The following is an 18,938-nucleotide window of genomic DNA, read 5'->3' on the forward strand; positions in this document are numbered from 1 at the left end:
TCGACACCTTCCTCATCGCAGCTCTACCAAGCCACGAAGAAGCACAGACTCTGAAGCCCAGCAACTTCCTCGGCACTACGCTACCAAGCCTCGGAGAGACCTAGATCTAGAAGCTTGGCATCTTCCTCGGTGCAGCGCTACCGAGCCTCAGAGAGACCCAGACTTCGAAGCTCGGAACCTTCCTCGATGCAATGCTACCTAGCATTGGAGAGGCCCATACTTCAAAACTCGCCACCTTCCTCGGCACAGCGCTAACAAACCTCAGAGAGACCCAGACTTCGAAGCTCGGGACATTCCTCAGTGGGGCATTGGAGAGGTGCAGACTCCAAAGCTCGACACCTTCCTTGGCACTATGCTAGCGAGCCTCAAAGAGGCCCAGACTTCAAAGCTCGGGACCTTCCTCGGCGCAGTGCTACCGAGCCTCAGAGAGACCTAGACTTCGAAGCTCAAAACCTTCCTTGGTGCAATGCTACCGAGCATCGGAGAGGCACAGACTCCGAAGCTCAGCACCTTCCTCGGCACTGCACTACCAAGCCTCGGAGAGACCCTTACTTCGAAGCTCGGAACCTTCCTTAGCTCGATGACTCGGCACCTTCCCTGACGTAGCATCACTGAGCATCATGGAGACCTGAACTTCAACACCTTGACAATCTTCCATGGCACAACATTGTTGAGCACCAAAACGGCTAGCCTACCAAGCCCGACCCAACACCTCAGCATCCCAATCAAGATGACCAACCGCTTTACACTCCGGCCGAGAATTCTTCCTCCTCGACTATGGAACTGGGGGAGTGGTGTTCAGATTCCGGAATCAAAAACCTTAAAGTTCTACAGCCGACGATTGAAGATTCCCTGGCCACCATCTACATTGCACGGTTGCACAAATCGTCTCACAGTCAAATGCCAAGAAATACGAATACTTTGACTCAAAGCTCCTTGGCTTGACGCCTCAACACCGAAGCTCGCCCTCCCACCGGCATCAGAAAGCCCTTCCTCGATACTCGGCCGAGCTAAGCTCCCGACTTCGGAGCTCGGCACACCATGGACGAACATCACAATGGCCTCAACACCGAAGCTCGGCCTCCACCAGGAATCAGAAAGCCCATCCTTGATAGCCGGCCAAGCTAAGCAACCACACAGCATTTCAACTGAGGAATGAAGAGCCCTTCCTCGACCCCACCAAGGAGACAAACTTCGAAGCTCAACTCGACACCTCAGTGCCCCGCTAAGCTACACGTTCGCGCAACACTTCGGCCAAGCATCCCCCCTCCTCGGCTCCAAAACTAGGGGAGTGGTGTTTGGATTCCAAACTTAGAATTCTTCGAGTTTTGCAACCGACGATTGAAGGACTCCCCGGTTACAGCCCACATTGTGAAGACCTCACATTCTAGCAAACACTGAGGAACATCAAGGGAACTGGGCGGCCACGTGTCTTTCAGGACCAGTTCAACCATGACCCGAACACCACTACCCCATCTTATCCTTTCAGCCACGTTAGCTACACGTCACACGGATGAGCACAACTATGGATAAAGAGAAGTAAGGAAGGCGACTCCGCTGGGGAATGAGACTCTATTCCAAATACCTCGGTGGCTAACCTCATCCCGACAACCCCAGAAGCCCAATCCAACCAGGACATGGATCTTCGGCTATAAAAAGGTACTCCATGCTCAAAGTAAGGGACCCCCCAACTTCTGACACCCATACTACTACTTAGCTCGGACCATCTCTCTCATTGCTTGGCCCGACCATCTACCAACTCCTACTAACTTGAAAGTCGGAGTATCTACCCGGGGATAGCTCCTCGGGCCTCTGACTTCTCATTTCTTGATCGCAGATCTTGCAACGCGGCCTGATCATTGTAGCTCAGCTCCGCCCTATTGGTAAGGACTATATGGTTGCTCTCCTCTGTTCGTGCACCACCTCGAATTGAACAACATCAGTAGTATAAATATGAATATAGGTTATTATGTATGGAGAAACCTCTGTTATTGGATTACATTAGATCCTATTTCTATAAAAGAAAAAATTTATTCTCGGCGTTTGCTTCTTTGAAGATGATTTTTTATGCACCGAGAACCACTGTTATTGGATTAAATTAGATCTTATTTCTGTTTTCCAACTCTTACTATGTCAATGGAAAGCCATTTGGCTTGGTTTTTAGCATAGATGATTAAGTGATATAAGATTTTTGGGTAGTGAGACACTTGTTTCAGTCTAGAGGAGCTTGAATTGGTCTTTTGAGTCTCTTTCTCCCAACATGCAAATTAATTATATTCCTCACCTAAAAAATAGGGAAATAAACATTGGATTAAGCCATTACATAATGGCATCTCATATGTGAGATAACATATTGGGAAGGGAAAATAACCTCCCACTATTTTTAGCCCAGTTCAGATTGGAGAGCTCTCCATTGCATACTGCTCTAGTAGACTATGTTTCAAATCCCTTGTTTGTTTTTTGCATGTCAAAGTGCCCTAGCCACAGCCATCCCTCAAGGGGAGCATCGAAATCTGATGAGGTTTTCATTTTTTATGGAAATTTAAAAAGAAAAAAGAAAAAGCACAACACAACAACAACCAAACCAACTTCATTAATTAATGTAATATAACATTTATGGTGTGTTTGGTTTGAAGGAAAAAGTAGGGAAAGGTAGGGAAACCTTTATAAATCTTGTATAGATAGGTTTTGCTTTCTTTCCCTTTTTTTCTCTGCCTTTTCTTTCAAACCAAGCATAACCTTAAGGATCTATATTTGATTTAATTATAAAATGATCGAATTCAGATTACCCTTAACAATTCAAATTTGAATTCAAATTAGGACAAGATACCATTTGCATTAATGGCAATGGGACAGGTTCGGGGTGGGGCACCCCGTCCCCATCCCCACCCCAAAGTTAAGATGCTCTGCTCCATCTCCATCTTGTCCCCATTGTCAAGGTGGGTTCAGGGCAAGGAACTCACTCCCCGTTAAGGGCGGGGAATCCCCGATTTTTTTCCATTCCAAGGCAATCACCTAAAAATAATCTAATTTGTGGGTATTTTACAAATAGGATAATGATAATTGGGGGTATTTTAGAAATTGAATTATGATAATTTGGGGGTACTTTACAAACAGAATTATGGGATCCAAGGATCTTAAGAATTTGGAGAAAACTTAGAGATATTTTAAAAAACAATATTAAATCTAGAGATATTTTATTAATTTACCATTAGGTTCAAAGCGGGCTCAGAGAATTATATGCAAACCCCATCCACACCCCGTCCCCAATTCAGGGCAAAAATATTTTCCTTGTGCCCACCCATCCCTGTTTAAGATCGGGTAAAACTTGAGGCGATGCCCCATTTTTATGGGAGAAATTGCCATCCCTAATTTGCATCCCTATAAAATTGGAAAGCTCATTGTGTTAGCAGAGCTTACCATTTTAACTAACAACTCGATCATCCAGCCTCTAAAAATTGTAGAACCTAGAAAGCCGACTAAAATTGACTAGTAGATTGGATTCATGTCCAATTTTGGCATGAACTGGTCTCTGCACTGATGACTAGGTCCAGAGTTTGCAAATAACCATATATTAGGACATATTAAATTTAAGAGGGTGTTCTACAATGTGAATTGTTTTTCTTGTTGCTGGTTCCATAATCAAATTAAAACCATTATGTTTGAAAACAGATTGTTCTTAAAACAAAAACATAAAAAAAAAAACATGTTCTTGAATATTCAATACCATGCTCCATAAAATCATATTTTCTATAATAGAAATTTTGTTTTTGTTTTAAAAATCAATATTTTGTTGGTTTCAAAAATATGTATTGTATTTTCAACATAAAACCTACTTGTTTTTCCCTTTGACAACAAAAATAGAGTTCAATAACATGTTTTTATTTTTTACTAATATAGCAATTCCAAAAAACAAAAGTTGTTATAGAAACGCCCCCTAAATTGCATGATTTAGATTTGAATTAAGAAATTTATGATTTAATACATGCCTATGGCCCCCATTTTGTTACTTAATAGTTGGTGCATTTGTATAATTTAAATTGGGTTTGGATAAGCTACAGGATTTGAGCTTTTAAAGCTGTTTTAGTGCACAAAGCTCAAAAGCAAAAAATTATCCAATTAGGGGATTATTGAATGGATTAGTTTACTTTTGCTTTGTTAGCATTGAATAATTTGTAGAATTAACTAGAAATTTGCAAGAAAATGATCTAAACAATAAAAAACAACCCTTTTCTTTAGTCTGTTAACTAGAAATCTGTAATTAAAAAATCTAAACAAATCCAGCAGAGGTTGTTCTTCTTGATTGGTTTTGCTAAATCCATTGTTTGGAACAGATATCAAACAAGATAACTAAAGCACTAATCACAAAATGTAGCATGAAGAACTTTAGTTTGTGTTCAACAAAAATACAGATAAATACAATTACAACTATAAGTACAAGACTTTTTCATTCATCTCTTCTTTCTCTCTTCAATAACCACCAAATGTGAAGCTCTTCTCTTCCCCTCCTATCTTCCCTTCTCCCAATGCACCTGAACCATTATCAATGGATAAAAGAAATAAGATATAAATACAAGTAATTTGAATATATATATATATGGGATGGCCCAGATTCCTAGACGTGAGAAATGAGTCAGTTATCTACTAGCCAACTAGAAGCCCATGTCGTAGATGGGCCCACGGGTAAAATTAGATGGTCCCAATTGATGGATGCATCGTTGAAAGTAATCACCACCGCACATTCACTGAAAAAGTAAATAAATTACAAAAGATTATAATGACTTAGAGGCTCATTTTAACACTCGTAATAGTTTAAAATGATTTAATAGACCTTCCATTATACGGAAATGAAAAATAACGGTTTTGACCATAATGTCCATTGCAATATATTTAATCAAAATAAAATAAAAAATAGAAATGTCAATGCTCTGGATTAAGCATTTTTCATTCAGTTTATGTGGTAATTAGATCAGTTCATGGGCCGGGTTTTGGCAAAACTTGAATGGGCCCGATCCAAAGCCTAAGCCCCAAACAACTTTGCTCTTGATAAAACGCAGGCAATCCGTTCCTGTCATTCAGTTTTGTTACTTGTTTGGGCCTCAGCCCATTAAACATTATGTAGTGGTAATCAGATATGTTCATGGGCCGGGCATGGGCTTAAACCATTTTTAAACGACAATACAAAGTACAAACCATTCTTAACGGAAAGTCGGTTGATTGATAGAGAAAATAGACGAACCTCCTTAGATTCAGACATCCTTGACGACGAGTTCACCGTTGACGAACTCTCTGTAGGCTGAAACGGGCCAGCTGAAGCCTCGGAAGAGCAACCTCGAGGCCAACGGCACGTCGATAATGATCTCCTTCTGAGTCGGCTTTTTCTCATCCCTGATCGCAATCAAGTAGCTGCGGCCGACCCACCCGATCCACCCAGCGATGTACAGAAACAAAATCCCGGGCTTGATGAACTCGCCCCAGTGGCGCTGGTCCCCACTCACGATCAAGTGAGGGAGACCGTCAGATCCGCAGAGCAGCCCCTGCTTTCCGTAATTGTCGAATCTACGCTTGGTCTTTTCCATGGTTGCTTTGAGGGCTAGCGCGGGTGCAGAGTCGGGAGCGTAGCGTTTCAGCTCGTTCTCGAGCTTCTTGAGCTGCTGCTTCTCGCGCTTGGCGAATTGCTTTGATTCCTTGCATGGTGTGAGGCCTGAGATGTCGGCAGCTGCGGGGAGCGGAGCCGACAGGAGAATGGAGGAGAGTGCTAGCGCGGCGGAGAAGGCTTGGAGGGAGGATGTGGAGGAGGAAGATTGCTGTTGGTTTGGGGTTGGAGAGGCTGAGCAGAGGATGGGAGTGCGTGTTTTCTGGGAGATGAATCTGGGTTTGGAGATGGGTTTGGAGAGGGAGGTGGGAATGGTGAGAGACATCTTTTCTTCGCTACTCCCTGCTTTGGGTTGTGCAGAATAAAAAAGAAAAGGGTTTGCAGAGAAGGGAGAGAGAGAGAGAGATTGAGAAGGGAGTGTGGAGGGGTTGGTTTTAGATTCGGTGAGAGGTAGAAGAGGTGGAGAAGCGAGGTGGAGAGATGGAGAGGATAAGGTTAGGAGGAGTGAGATGGCTGAGCTGGGGCTTGGTGATTGGTTGAGGGTGCCTGTCTTTGGTTTTTGGGGTCTAATGAGATTTTCTTTCTATCTCCAAAGGGGGGATTATTTCTTCCTTTTTTTTTCTTTTATTCTTTGTACATTTTTTTCTTTTTATATTGTGAAATCAAAATCATTTCAAAATAAAATATTTGCAATTTATGCTGTGTGGGCCCTACAGATTAGAGGTATTTAGTTTTTTTATGGATCAATCAAGACCGTTCATCAAACCAGGAGTGATCGATCATTAATCAATGGACAATAAGTAATGAAGAAATTGCTTAGTGTACGTGGAAACAGGGGGTCCTCAAATTTAAATTTCTTGGCTGATTTGTTCTGAGATGAGGAAATGCTACTATGCAACGAGTATATGGAATTCCTGGAGACAAAGTGGGATTTGTAGATAATTTTGTGTTGGAGAATGTGATTTGGTGGGCCCCGCCATGTCTATATGGGAATTCACATCTGCGCCCCCCAACGCCCCAAGCATATTCCAATTTTAGTGGGAGATGTTGATGTGGGCATGGTTTTCAAAATCGGATGGGACCGGAAAAACTAGAAACCGGTTAGGTGATCCGTTTTGTTTTGCTTTAGAATCGATATTTTCTCAAAAATTATTGATTTGGTTAATAAATCCTTGATTTTGGTGGTTAAACCGTTCGAACTGTTCAATGGTTTGGTTGGTTTTTCTTTTTTTTAATCCTTTATTTTTTTGTTAAAATTGATCATCCGTTCAATTTGAATAATCAGACCGTTTGACCCAAAAACCAAACCCCTGATTGGTTCATTGTCCACTTGGATGTGAGGGGTTTGTAGGGCACCCTTTGTGGGGTGCAGATGTGCTCTCCCTAAAGAATTAATTATAGTTTGTCTACATATATGGTGTGCTTTACACTTGCCAATTTGCCATAGGGTAGGCATGTGTATGCATGCCTTCCACGAACTAAATTACAATGTAAATATGTAAGGGGTCATTGGACCGCAACATTTTTAGATGGGTTTTATGCCGCATTTGGCATACCTTGTGATGTATGGGATTTGTTAAGTAAAAATGAAATAATAGAAGCACATACGAGTATATGATTGTTTTATATTTTTAAATTTTTAAATAATTAATAATTATTAATATTTTATATACTACTTTTAATAATTTTTTTTATAATACAAAAAAAAAATGATAATTTCTTTTAGCTAGGCTTTTTCATCAAACTGATGAAACTAACCAAGTCAATCAACTTGACCTGAGTTGGTCAGTTTTCTAGTATTTCTATTGGGCTTTGGATCAGTTTTTATTTGGCCATTTGTACACCGACCAAGACCAAACGACCAAACCATAAATATATATTAATATTTTGTATTTTAAATATAACTTTTAGCATGGGAAAGTGGGAATATTCCCATATTTCTTAGACTAAATATTTTATATGATAAATTAAATTTTAAAATTTATTTTTTAATAATGTCACTGTAGATTTTCTTTTAAATTCAATATAGTTTCTTTTAGTTTAAATCTTTTGAACCAACCGAGCAAACCAAAAATCAATCCAAACTGATACAACCCGAGCTAGCATGTTTTCACTAATGGTTAGTCGATTTCAAGTGACCAAATCCCCAACTCTAGGTCAATTTGGTTGGCAAAACAGCTTAGAACTAAATCGAACCAACCCGTGAACATTCTTAATTTCAGCTAAATTAATAGCCAAATCTCTAATAAATAACAATAATTTAATATCGAATAAGTATTGAAAATTTATAGCAAAAATATACAATTATTGAAAATATATTGATAATGAAATTACAATAAATAACCAATAAAAATACAATTGTTGTTGCCTTGGATGGGCCAAGGGCCACAAGGTAATTATGCTTCCGAGCTGAGGGCTTGTTGATGAGTCCAAGGTTCGAGGTGGCCAAGGGCCTGTAGATTAGTCATGCGTAGGACGAGAACACATCAAAGGCCTCGAGTGCTAACCCGAGGTGGAGACTCTGATGGTCAAGTTAGTGAGAGTATGATGATGAGTGGATGAGGCCTAAGTTAGGATAGCTCGGACCGGGTCATGAGCAAAGCAACTAGAATCCAAGTAGTAGAGTGTCTAGATACTCACCTTGGGGTATGTGTGTGTGTGGGGGGGGGGTCATCCCCTATTTACACTAGAGAATGCCTAGAGGTAGGTGGGTGCAAATGACCAAGATGCAGTCCGGCCTTGTGTGCGCGGCCATTCGAGGTCGCAGTGAGTGGCCATGCCATTAGGCCCACATCGCATGTCGGCTTCTGCTTTGTGTGATGTACCTATTGGGTCCACGCTGTACGCCACCCTCTGCCACGTGGGGATGTGCCATTGGTTAGCCATAAGCGCCTACATCATTTGCCCCCCACTCTCGAGGCCGTGGTGGAGGTCTCAACTAAGGACCTCGGCTTTGGCCGAAGAGAGTGTGTTATCCTTGCTAAGAGGTGCTGAGTGGATTTCTCTGATAAGGACCTCAACCTCGGTTCGGCTTGTTAAGGAGGTACTTTGTCTTTGATAACGGTGGCATCAACTTAGGCTTTGATTGTACCTTTGATGAGTGTAGTGGAGGACCAGTCGTGCAGAGGCATTGGCCTCAACTTCAGGGAGTTCAGTACTATACTATGTATGGGTATGAGACATATGTGCCCCCAATTATGCACTTTACCAGTATCATGAAGAATCTTTGGAAGGTGTCAGCTTCAGCTGGTGGTCGCCGTGTGAGATATGGGTGACAAGTGGGTCTGTTGTGGTTGTGCGCGAGACGAGTGTTGTTGTTGATAGGCTGAGGATCGTATAGAAAACGGGTCTTGGCACTGGGTGTAGACTGTGTGTGGTATGGGTCCCCATGTTAACGGGTCAGGACCATGCCCGAGACGGGCTTCAGGTTGTAACCATACGTGGGATGGATCGTCGTGCCATGTCCATACGTGAGATGATCACCAAGTTTGTTAGGTCATGCTATTTTTAGTTCAAGATCTTTGGGCAAACCGCTTGACTCAGTGAGTGGACCAGTTGACTCACTCGGCATCGTTTCTTCTTCTCGAAATGAGTGACGTGTGTCGATGGCTGAATTGGGTCGTAGAGGCAACCACTTCATGGCCACTGGATTGGAGGCAATTTGGGCTATCAATTTTCCTTTAAATGGGGGACTTAGTCAAGACCGCCTTTACCATTTGCTTCCAAGAGCTTTAGACTTCAGAGACCTCGGCTTTCTTCTTCTCTTTCCCTTAGCTTTTCAGGATTCCTTCGTTAGGTAAAGAACTTCAACCCATGGTGATGTCTTATTCAGATTCTGGCCTTGAGCACTATGACCTCCTTCACTCCTCTGGAGTGAGCTCCTTCCACACCCTGACGTCGCCCAGCAGTACAGAAGGCCATTCTAGTGACCCCAAGGTCCCTGCTTCAAGTCCTGAGGTCAAAGTGTTGAGGGAAAGGACTGCTCCTATAGGCGCTTAGTGCAGACGAAGGGACGGTGATTCTCCCTATGAAAGTGTTGGGTCCATGGGGCCAAGAGAAGCTGAGGGGTCCCTGGGGTCCCCCAAGGCAGTCAAGGGCGAGGAAGTTCCTGAGCCCAGTTCGATGACAATGGCCGAGTACATGGTTCGAGGGTGACAATGAGGCATCTTCCCCATTCTAAGCTAGATAGCGTCCTCGGCCTTGAGCAAGTGAAGGCCCTTGCCAAAAAGTACTATATCCCATTGAACTATAGGCTTAGGGTCCCAGACACTAGTGATCAGCCATGGGCATTGGAGGAGGGTGAAATCTATGTCTTCCAACATTACTTAGAGTTTGGCCTTAGGTTTCCTCTTCCTCCCCTAATCCCCGAGCTGCTGAGGTGGTACGATATCACAATAAGCCAGCTAGCCCCCAACGCCCTCAAGACAATAATAGTGGTGTTGGTGATGGCTTGACTCTGAGATGTTGAGCTGACCAAAAAGATCTTCTGAGGCATGTTCGTGTCGAGGCCGCACCCTCAAGAGATAGGCATATATTATTTCTATGCTTGTTGCGGCCGAGCTGTATACAACCCTACATCCCGCACAACTGGAAGAGGAAATTCTTCTTTGTTTCTTGTCCTGAGGGTTGGTCGTTTAGGTCAAGTTGGGGGGAGTAGAATCTGACTATCAAGAAGGTAGCCCCTTATCTTTGGGACAATGAAGATGATATGATTACCCACATTTGAGTGTCAGGAACAATCTAGGCCAAGCCCCTAGTAGAGAAGGAGTTACCCTTGGTGTTGGCTGGTCTCAGCCTCACCTACCTAGGTCAGGTTGGGGGGAGTAGAATCTGACTGTCGAGAAGGTAGCCCCTTATCTTTTGGGACAATGAAGCTGATGTGATTACCCACATTCGCGTGTCAGGGACAATCTAGGCCAAGCCCCTAGTAGAGGAGTTACCCTTGGTGTTGACTGGTCTCAGCCTCACCTGCCTTGGTAGGAGAACTTCTGTAGTCGGCTTTAACACATCAACTTTCCTTCTCTTGTGTATGAGTACTGATATGTTTACTTTGTTTCTTTACAGAGATGCTTCTTGATGCCAAGCAAATGTTGCTAGAGAAGGCTAAGTCCTTGAAGAGGATGCCAAGCATCGGCTCGTCATAGAGACAGGCACCGAGGGATGTGGTGCTAGCTGAGAGAACCCATCAGCCGCTAGTGCCTGCTAGTGTCGGAGCTAATCGAGGAAAGAGGCCAGTCGAGGGAGACCGGCACTGAGAGTCTAGCCAAAAGAGGCCAGTTGATCCACCTCAACCCCAAGCGGGGAAGAGGTTTGCACACAAGGATCACCTAGCCGAGGGTGGCAACAGAGGAGGAAAAGTCAGCAACACGCAAAGGGGGCCTCTAGCCAAGGGGGCCATAGGGGGGTCTCATCCTTCAGACCCTTAATCTTCACCCGAGCCACGAGGTAAAGGTCAGTTAGTGACACAGTGTACATTCCACCCATAGTGGAACATCAAAGAGGGTGATTCGTTCAACAAAAGGGGTGGCGGAAGGGCCCTGGTGACTGAGGTGATTCCTTAAGGGGATCATCTTGCAATGACAAACTAGAGCCCATAGGACCTTCGCAATAGTGCTCTGGATTACTTGGCCGAGGTATGTTGTATTCTTGACTTGTCTCTTCAATGAAACTTTGCTTGTTTTGACTCTAAGCTACTGACGAAGGTGTTCTTGTTGTAGATGTCATAGTACTTCGTCGACCTATGTGACAAGTTTGAAGTGTTTCTATAACAGCTGAAGAACTTTGAGAAGAAGAGGGAAAAGCTTGAGGTGTGGGTTGTTGAGGCCAAGAGCATCCGATAATCAACTGCCTTGGCCATGCAGGAGGAGAAGGAGCTAAGGAGATTTTGGAGGAGGACCTCAACCTAGAGAAGGCTCTTACAATGGAGCTGAAGGAAGCCTTGAAGAAGGCCGATGACATGCTGAAGTAGCCCGAGATTAAGCGTGTCTAGCTAGACAAGGCTCTAGCGGCTGCTCGGGCATAGGTGGTGGAGAAGGCCAAGGTTGTCGTTGAGGTGTGGAAGACGATGATAGAGTACTAGATGGCGCTCACTGACTATGGGGCTGAGTCTTATTTGGAGGGTATGAAGGACACCAAGCTCCAGGTGTTGCAGTTGATGCCCGACTTTCCGGTCAACCAATTGGGGTTACCTATTGAGGCTCCTTCTGCCGAAGTGCCCGCTACTGAGGTCCCTACCACCGAGGTCCCAGCTATTGACGTCCCTCCTTTTTTTGAGATTCCTACTCCCACCGAGGACGTCACATGAGTTGTTCCTTTGTTCCTCCCTTTTGTTTTTTCTTTTGTTCAAAACATTTTGTAAGGGGCTCAATCTCCCCCAACCGAGGCCATACTTTTGTAAAGCTGAACAGATAATATCAATGAAATAGTCTTTTTGCATAACTTGTGCCTTTGTTGCCTATTGTTTTTTTTTTTTTTTTTTACTTAGGGGCTGATGCCCCCTTCCGAGAGGTCATAAGTTGCAAAAAAGTTTTCCGAAGTGGCTTGTTACTTAGATGCTCTTAGGAATCTAAGTTAAGGGAGTTTAGCCAAGGCAGAGCTATGCTGCCAAAAGGCTCGAGGCCCCTTTTCCTTAGCAAGAAGGAAAGGGAGGCGAAAGCCTTAACTTTTTTCATCCTATTCTTTATCCCTGCCAAGGAAGCTAAGCTGAGGCTGCTTGATGCCACCGAGAGGTCAGGGCGAGGAGCGTGCCTTAGCTAACCAAGCTTGGTTTTCCTTAGGGTTGTTTAGGGTGTGAGCCTTCGGGTGGCCAAGGCCGTGGGAGCGTGCCTGGCCGAGCTCATGGTGTTTTTCCTGCTTTGTGAAGTACTTAGATTATTTTTAGTGTATCTATTCAAGGTGGGCCAAAGTTTTTATTGGTCGATGCTTATGGCCAAGGTACTTGCCATTCCTTGCCTTAGCGAGAAGGGCAAGTAGGTGTATGGCTCATAAGGAACCGTGTGCCTAGGCTACCGTCTAGTCCGAGTGTATAACCTTGGGAAAGATTGCGTGCTTTGGTTGGTTGCACGTCTGAGGGGTCCTGGTAGTTATGCAAAACAAGAACTTATAGACTAAAGTTGAAGCCGTGAGGGAGGAGCTTTGCACTTTATTCGCTGTTTAGCCATCAAGCAGTACATTTATTGATAATACACCCGAAGATTTTCCGAATTCTGGTATGAGGGATTGGTCTTCCATCAAATACTTGAGCCGAAATGTACCGGGGCCATAGGGACCTTCACAGTTGGGGCCAAACTTGCCCACATCAGGCTCGAGCAACATAACTTTTCTAAGGACGAGGTCACCTTCCTTGTAGTGTCTTTCCTTCACCCAAGAGTTGTAATAACGGGCCACTCTCTGTTGATAGGTTGCAACCTTGAGTTGAGCCTGCTCTTGGACTTCTTCAAATAGATCTAGGTTGTTTATGAGCTCTTCACCATTTTCGGATTCATTATACGCCTCAGTTCGAAGTGTCGGCTGGCCGATCTCTATTGGAATGACAACCTCGATGCCGTAAGTTAGGTTGAATGGGGTCTCTCTTGTGGTAGTCCAAGGTGTCATCCAGTAGGCCCATAGGACGTTGTATAGTTTCTCGGCCCAGAGGCCTTTGGCTCTATCAAGCTTGGTCTTCAGTCCTTCTAGAATTGTCCTATTGGTGACCTCGGCTACGTCGTTGGTTTGTTGATAGCTTACCGAGGTGTACTGCTACTTAATGCTAAGGCTGGTGCACCATTCTCTAAATCTCACATCGTCAAATTGTTTCCCGTTGTCAGTGACTAGCATGAGGGGGATGCCAAAGCGGTAGATGATGCTCTTTTAGAAGAAAGTTTGAATCATTCTGGTTGTGATGGTGGCTAAGGGCTCGGCTTCCACCCACTTAGTGAAGTAGTTGATGGTGATGATGAGATATTTCATATTTCCAGTAGCTTGAGGTAAGGGAAGGCCACGAACTACTAAGAGATAAAACAGTTGTGGTTGGTTGATGGGAGATATTGGAATATCTTTGGCATCAGTTGCATTTCTATACTATTGGCCAGAAATATCCTTGCCTTAGTGCTTTTTGGGCCAATGCTCTACCTCAGTGGTGGTTTCCTAGATGCCTTCATTGATCTCTCGAAGCACATATTCGCCCTTCTCCCGACAGAGGCATCGGTGGTAGGGCTAGGTGAAAGACCTTTAATATAGCCTTCATTCGAGGAGGGTGTATAGGGCTGCCTGCCATCGAACGCAGAACAAGTTGGATCAAAGGAACTTCTAATTTGATTAGGAAGGCTGATCTTTATCTGTAGATAAGATAAGGGATTTTCCTTATCACTTAAAGAGTCCAGATCCAAATAAAAGATTTGGATTAGGAAACTCTTAAGGGGATTACGAGATTTTCTCTTTAAGGCTATAAATAAGAGAGCAGGGAGAACCTCCAAAGACACATTCGCTGAATACAGAGAAAAGACAAACAGTCAGACAACTCTTGCCTTTTGCTCTTTTTCTTCCTGCTCTTGCTGCCCCACCCTATTCGATCTCTAGTTCTTGGATTCAACCAAGATTGGATCTTGATATTGTTTCTTGCAAAAAGAAACAATCTAAAAGTTGTGCTCATAGTCCTATTCGATTCTTGCTGAAGAATCACTAGTTCTTGGTGAAGAACTACCTATTGATCCTTCCTCACCCTAAGCTGTATCATCTTCAGTGGAGGGAGGATTTGGTACTCTCTTTGGGCGTGAACACCTACATTGGGAGGAACATTCTTGCATAGATTCCGTATCAGGTATATCCCTCCCTTAATTTGGTTTCAGATTTGGTTTGGTTTGGTTTCAGATTTGGTTTGGTTCGATTCTCGGCAAAGGAAAACTGTCTTTGGGGTAGGATCAGTTGAGGTCTATGAAGTCAATACAAATCCACCACTTCCCATTAGCTTTCTTTTTACCATAACCACATTGGACAACCAGTTAGGGTAATGTACCTCTCAAATGAAGCTGACGTCGAGTAGCTTGCCAAATTCCTCTCTGATAGCTTTCCATCATTCTGGTGCAAAGTTCATTTTCTTTTCCCGAACTGGCCTAGAGCTCGAGTCCATGCTCAGCCTATGAGTAATGACTAAAGGGTTAATTCTGTGCATGTCGGCGGCAAACCAAGCAAAGATGTCAGCATTATCTTTGAAGAAACTTACTAGTTTAGAAAGGCTGTTTAGAGGAAGGTTGGACCTGGCAGACAGTTTGCTGATCCCTGCAGACGACTCTGATGATGTGTTCGGTGGGGAACTTGAGAGCGAGGTGGTAAGAGGAAATGGCTACCTTGAGTGCATGGAAGGTCAGCCGCCCGATGATAGCATTGTAGGGGGAGTCGATCTTCATGACCAGGAACTCATTCATCCTTGTCACCTACTTGGGTTCTTTCCCTATTGTGTCTGGTAGGGTGATTCTTCCCTCCGATTTAACAACATTCTCGGAGAAGTTGATGAGTGGCACATCAGCAAGATGAAGGCGCTTAGGTGCTAGCTTCATCTTGTCAAAGGCATCATAGAAGAGGATGTCGACTGAGGAGCCGCTATTGGCCAATATCCTCCTCACCACGAAGTTTGTGACGATGATAGATACTACTAGTATGTAATCATGGGGGACGGATGTCCCCTTCAAGTCTTCGTCCATAAAGGTGAGGGCTTTGATTTGCTTCGGCTTATTGGGAACCAGCCCATGGATGTTTAGTTGCCTAGCATAGGCCTTTCAGTCCGAGGTCGAGGCACCACTCAAGGCTATGCCTCCAATGATGATGTTGATGATGCCAACTAACTATTGCAGCTATAGTTGTTGTTGCAAGGATGGGGCACTGGCCTTGCCACCCATGTAGCAATCCTCAATGTTGTGGTCGGTGCCATGATGGTACTTGCAGTACTTCTTTGGGTTACCCCTCTTGGGGTTACTCTTCATCTTTTCAAGCCACTTCACATACTCCTCCTTCCCTACTTGTATGAGAATTTGTGTTCAGGTGGAGTGGAATGTATTTGTTATAAGACCGGGCCGAGGCTGGTGGCTTCTTGTTGTCCTTGTTGTTGTTGTTGTTGTTGTTGTTGTTGTTGTTGTTGTTGACATTATGGTCATCTCCATTTCTCCTCTTCTTCTTCGAGCCTCTATGGTGATGGTCGGTCTCTCCTTCCGAGCGGTCGCCATCTGAGGCCTCCTTGACGGCGATGTACTTCTGGGTTTTCTTCAAAAACTCTACCTTGGATTTGGATGGTGCCTTGGCCACAGAGCATTTAAGGACCGAGCCCGACAAGAGGCCATTGATGGTTGCATGCATGGAGACCATGGGGTCGAGGTCCCAGACCTCTAGTTCCTCCTTCTTGAAGCGGTTGATGTAGGACTATAGGCTCTCTCCATGCTTTTTCCGAAAGGTCATGAGTGAGACGATGCTCTTCTAGCACCGTCAACTACTGATGAAGTGGGTGAGGAAGAGATTGGCGAACTGCTCCCATGAGCTAATGAATCTAGGGGGGAGCCTGGAAATCCATTGGCGGGCCATCCCCTTGAAGGTCATCTAGAAGGTTCGACACGTCAAGGCATTAGAATACCCATAGAGGAGCATGAATGCCTTGAAGCTTTCTTGGTGGTCATCCAGGTTGGTGGTTCTATCATACATCTTGAGTGCTGGAGCTTTGAAGTGCGATGGGAGGGGCTCTAAGGTGATGTTAACAGTGAAGGCGCCCATCTTCCCAAACGAAGGGTTTGACTTGCCGAAGCATTGACTGGCTCTCCCTAACTAAGCAGAGTTCATCTTTGTCGGCTTCGAGCTCCACCTGTAAGTTGACAATCTGTTGGTCGATGGAGGCCTAGCCTCATCCTAGTTCTCTCGGGCACAGAACGGGTTGGCCCTGTTCCCCGAGTACTTCGACGCAGGTGCATTTCAGTTCCTTCTGGCGCACGGTTGTTTAGGAGCTATCAGAGGTCTGAGACACGAGAGGGAGAGGTGTGGCATCGTCCCTCAGCCCTTAGAGGTGGGCTGAGGTGGCTCGATCGCCCGCCTTCATCTTGGGGGCTTTCTTGTTGGTGACGATGTCCTTTGTCTCGGCGATGATCGCGAGACTGTGTTGAGTCATCCCCTCGTCGACTAGGGGGTCAGGAGGTCCTCGACAGCTACCAAAGTTGGGGTGACCTCGGATGGCTGCTAGTGGGTCTAGAGATGATCGTTCGCTATGATTTCCCAAGCTCCCAGCTAGGCGGCTACCCTATTGGTAGCCTTTTACCGGGCACCCCACCTCGTCCAGCCTCTGCATAAGGTTGTCGAGCCGGTTGAGGACCACTTGGAATTGGTCCATTGTGACCAAGTTCTGACCATTCCTTGTGTTTCTTGCCATCTCGACAGAAAACTAGAGGTTGATTTTAAAATGAATTTTAAGTTAAAGTTCAGTTGAGGGAAGTCTTAGTAGTCTTTCCCTTAGATGGTGCCAATTGTTGATACCTTGGATGGGATGAGGGTAACAAGGTAATTACACTTCCGAGCCAAGGGCTAGTTGATGAGTTCGAGATCTGAGGTGGCCGAGGGCTTGTAGGTCAGTCCTACATAGGAAGTGAACACGTTAGAGGCCCTGGGTGCTAACACGAGGCGGAGACTCCGACGGTCAAGTTAGTGAAAGTATGATGATGAGTGGATGAGGCTTGAGTTAGGAACTTAGGATAGCTCGGACCGGGTCATGAGGAAAGCAACTGGGCTCCAAGTAGTAGAGTGTCTAGATACTCACCTTGGGGGGGGGGGGGTCATCCCCTATTTATACTTGAGACCGCTTGTAGGTAGGTGGGTGAGAACCTCCAGGAAGCAGCTCGGCCTTGTGTGCACGGCCATCTGAGGTCACCGCGTGTGGCTGTGCCACGCGTGGATGACCCACATCACACGCCAAGTTCTACTCCGTGTGATGTCCTTATTGGGTCCATGTTGTACGCCGCCCTCTACCACACGTGGATGTGCCATTGGTCTGCCATAAGCGCCTACATCAACAATAAATACTAAAAATATATTAAATTAGTCAATAAATAGTGTAATCTCAAATAATAGTTTAATGTCTAATAAATATTAATCAATAAATTATAACAAAAATACAATAAATAAAATTTAAAGAGTTAAATAAAAGTAGTTTAATCTCCAATAATTATTGAAATTTTTTGTTAAGTAACAAAACAAAAATAGATTCATACATAATTATTCAAAATATATTTATCACAAAAAACTAAAAATAATTATTTAAAATACAATTAAATTAATTTTATTATATATACAAATATAGAATAAATATAGAATAATATTTTAAAATTATTCTTCATAAATATTAATTTTTTGAAAGTTATTTTCTAGAATTATAAAGTTATTTTCTAGAATTACTAATTGATATGAGTGAAATTGGTTATTTAATAATATCATTCTTTAAATTTTAAAACATTAATTATTTATTGAATTTATTAGTTGTGATTCATAATTTATGATATTATTACATAATTTTATTATTAACTTTGTAATATATTAAATTATTATTAATTTGAGTATTATGTTATAATTTTTTATTCTTTTAAGGAAATTTTTAAATTTATTACATTATTTTGTTATTTTAACTATTTAAAATCTAGTTATGTTAAATATTTTGTTATTTAAAATATTTAGTTATTTAAGTATTTAAATAATATATAATATTTAAAATTTTTCATTATTTGAATTTTATTTATTTTAAAGTTATTACATAGTATTAAATATTTTTTATATAATTATTTAGCTATTTTTAGTATATTTTATATAAGATATTTAGTTATTGAAATATTTAAATAATACTTTATTTTTTAATGTTAAATTTTTATTATTTGTGTAAAATTTAAATTGAATAATCCAAAAAATCATAATTTATATTTTAATACATAATTTTGTGATGAATTTTGTAAAAATATAAAATTATTAATAATATGAATATTATTAAATCTATTATAATTATTTTTTTGTTTTTAATAAATATTTTAAATTTATTATATAATTTCATTAGAATATTTAAATCATTCATAAATTTTGTAATTTAAACTTTCTTTAGATAGATATAGAAAAAAAGTGGGGGAGAGGATAAATAGGAATTGGGGATAATTTAGGAGATAAATTGGAATTAGAGATAATGTAAGAGAAAATGGTGAAGGTAGTTTGAGAGAAATTTTAGGAGAGGAGATTATTTAGGTGATTGGGAATGTGCAGGGAGAGAGAGAGAGAGAGAAAAAAGAGAGAGAGAGAGAGAAAAGAGAGAGAGAGAGAGAGAGAGAGAGAGAGAGAGAGTCCTTCCTCTTACGGGGAA

The 18,938-nt window shown here is 42.9% G+C and overlaps 1 protein-coding gene across 2 annotated transcripts; it reads right to left on the reverse strand.

Moving 5' to 3' along the window:
• Nucleotides 1-4,271: 4,271 nt before the first annotated feature.
• On the reverse strand, nt 4,272-6,302 carry PSAF (photosystem I subunit F). 2 transcript variants are annotated; one of them, XR_016102509.1, is made up of 3 exons: nt 5,240-6,302; nt 4,646-4,745; nt 4,272-4,532 (listed from the first exon to the last, which is right to left on the reverse strand). XR_016102509.1 is itself a non-coding variant. In XM_088955805.1 (2 exons), the coding sequence occupies exon 1, from the start codon at nt 5,919-5,921 to the stop codon at nt 5,250-5,252; it is 672 nt and encodes a 223-aa protein (XP_088811931.1). In that variant the 5' UTR covers nt 5,922-6,302; the 3' UTR covers nt 4,272-4,532; nt 5,240-5,249. The 2 variants fall into 2 exon arrangements, 1 of the variants encoding a protein (XP_088811931.1); XM_088955805.1 differs by lacking the exon at nt 4,646-4,745.
• Nucleotides 6,303-18,938: the final 12,636 nt, after the last annotated feature.

This window comes from Nelumbo lutea, chromosome 7, assembly GCF_056320005.1.
Source record: "Nelumbo lutea isolate HS-2025 chromosome 7, American lotus-T2T, whole genome shotgun sequence".
Taxonomy (NCBI): domain Eukaryota; kingdom Viridiplantae; phylum Streptophyta; class Magnoliopsida; order Proteales; family Nelumbonaceae; genus Nelumbo; species Nelumbo lutea.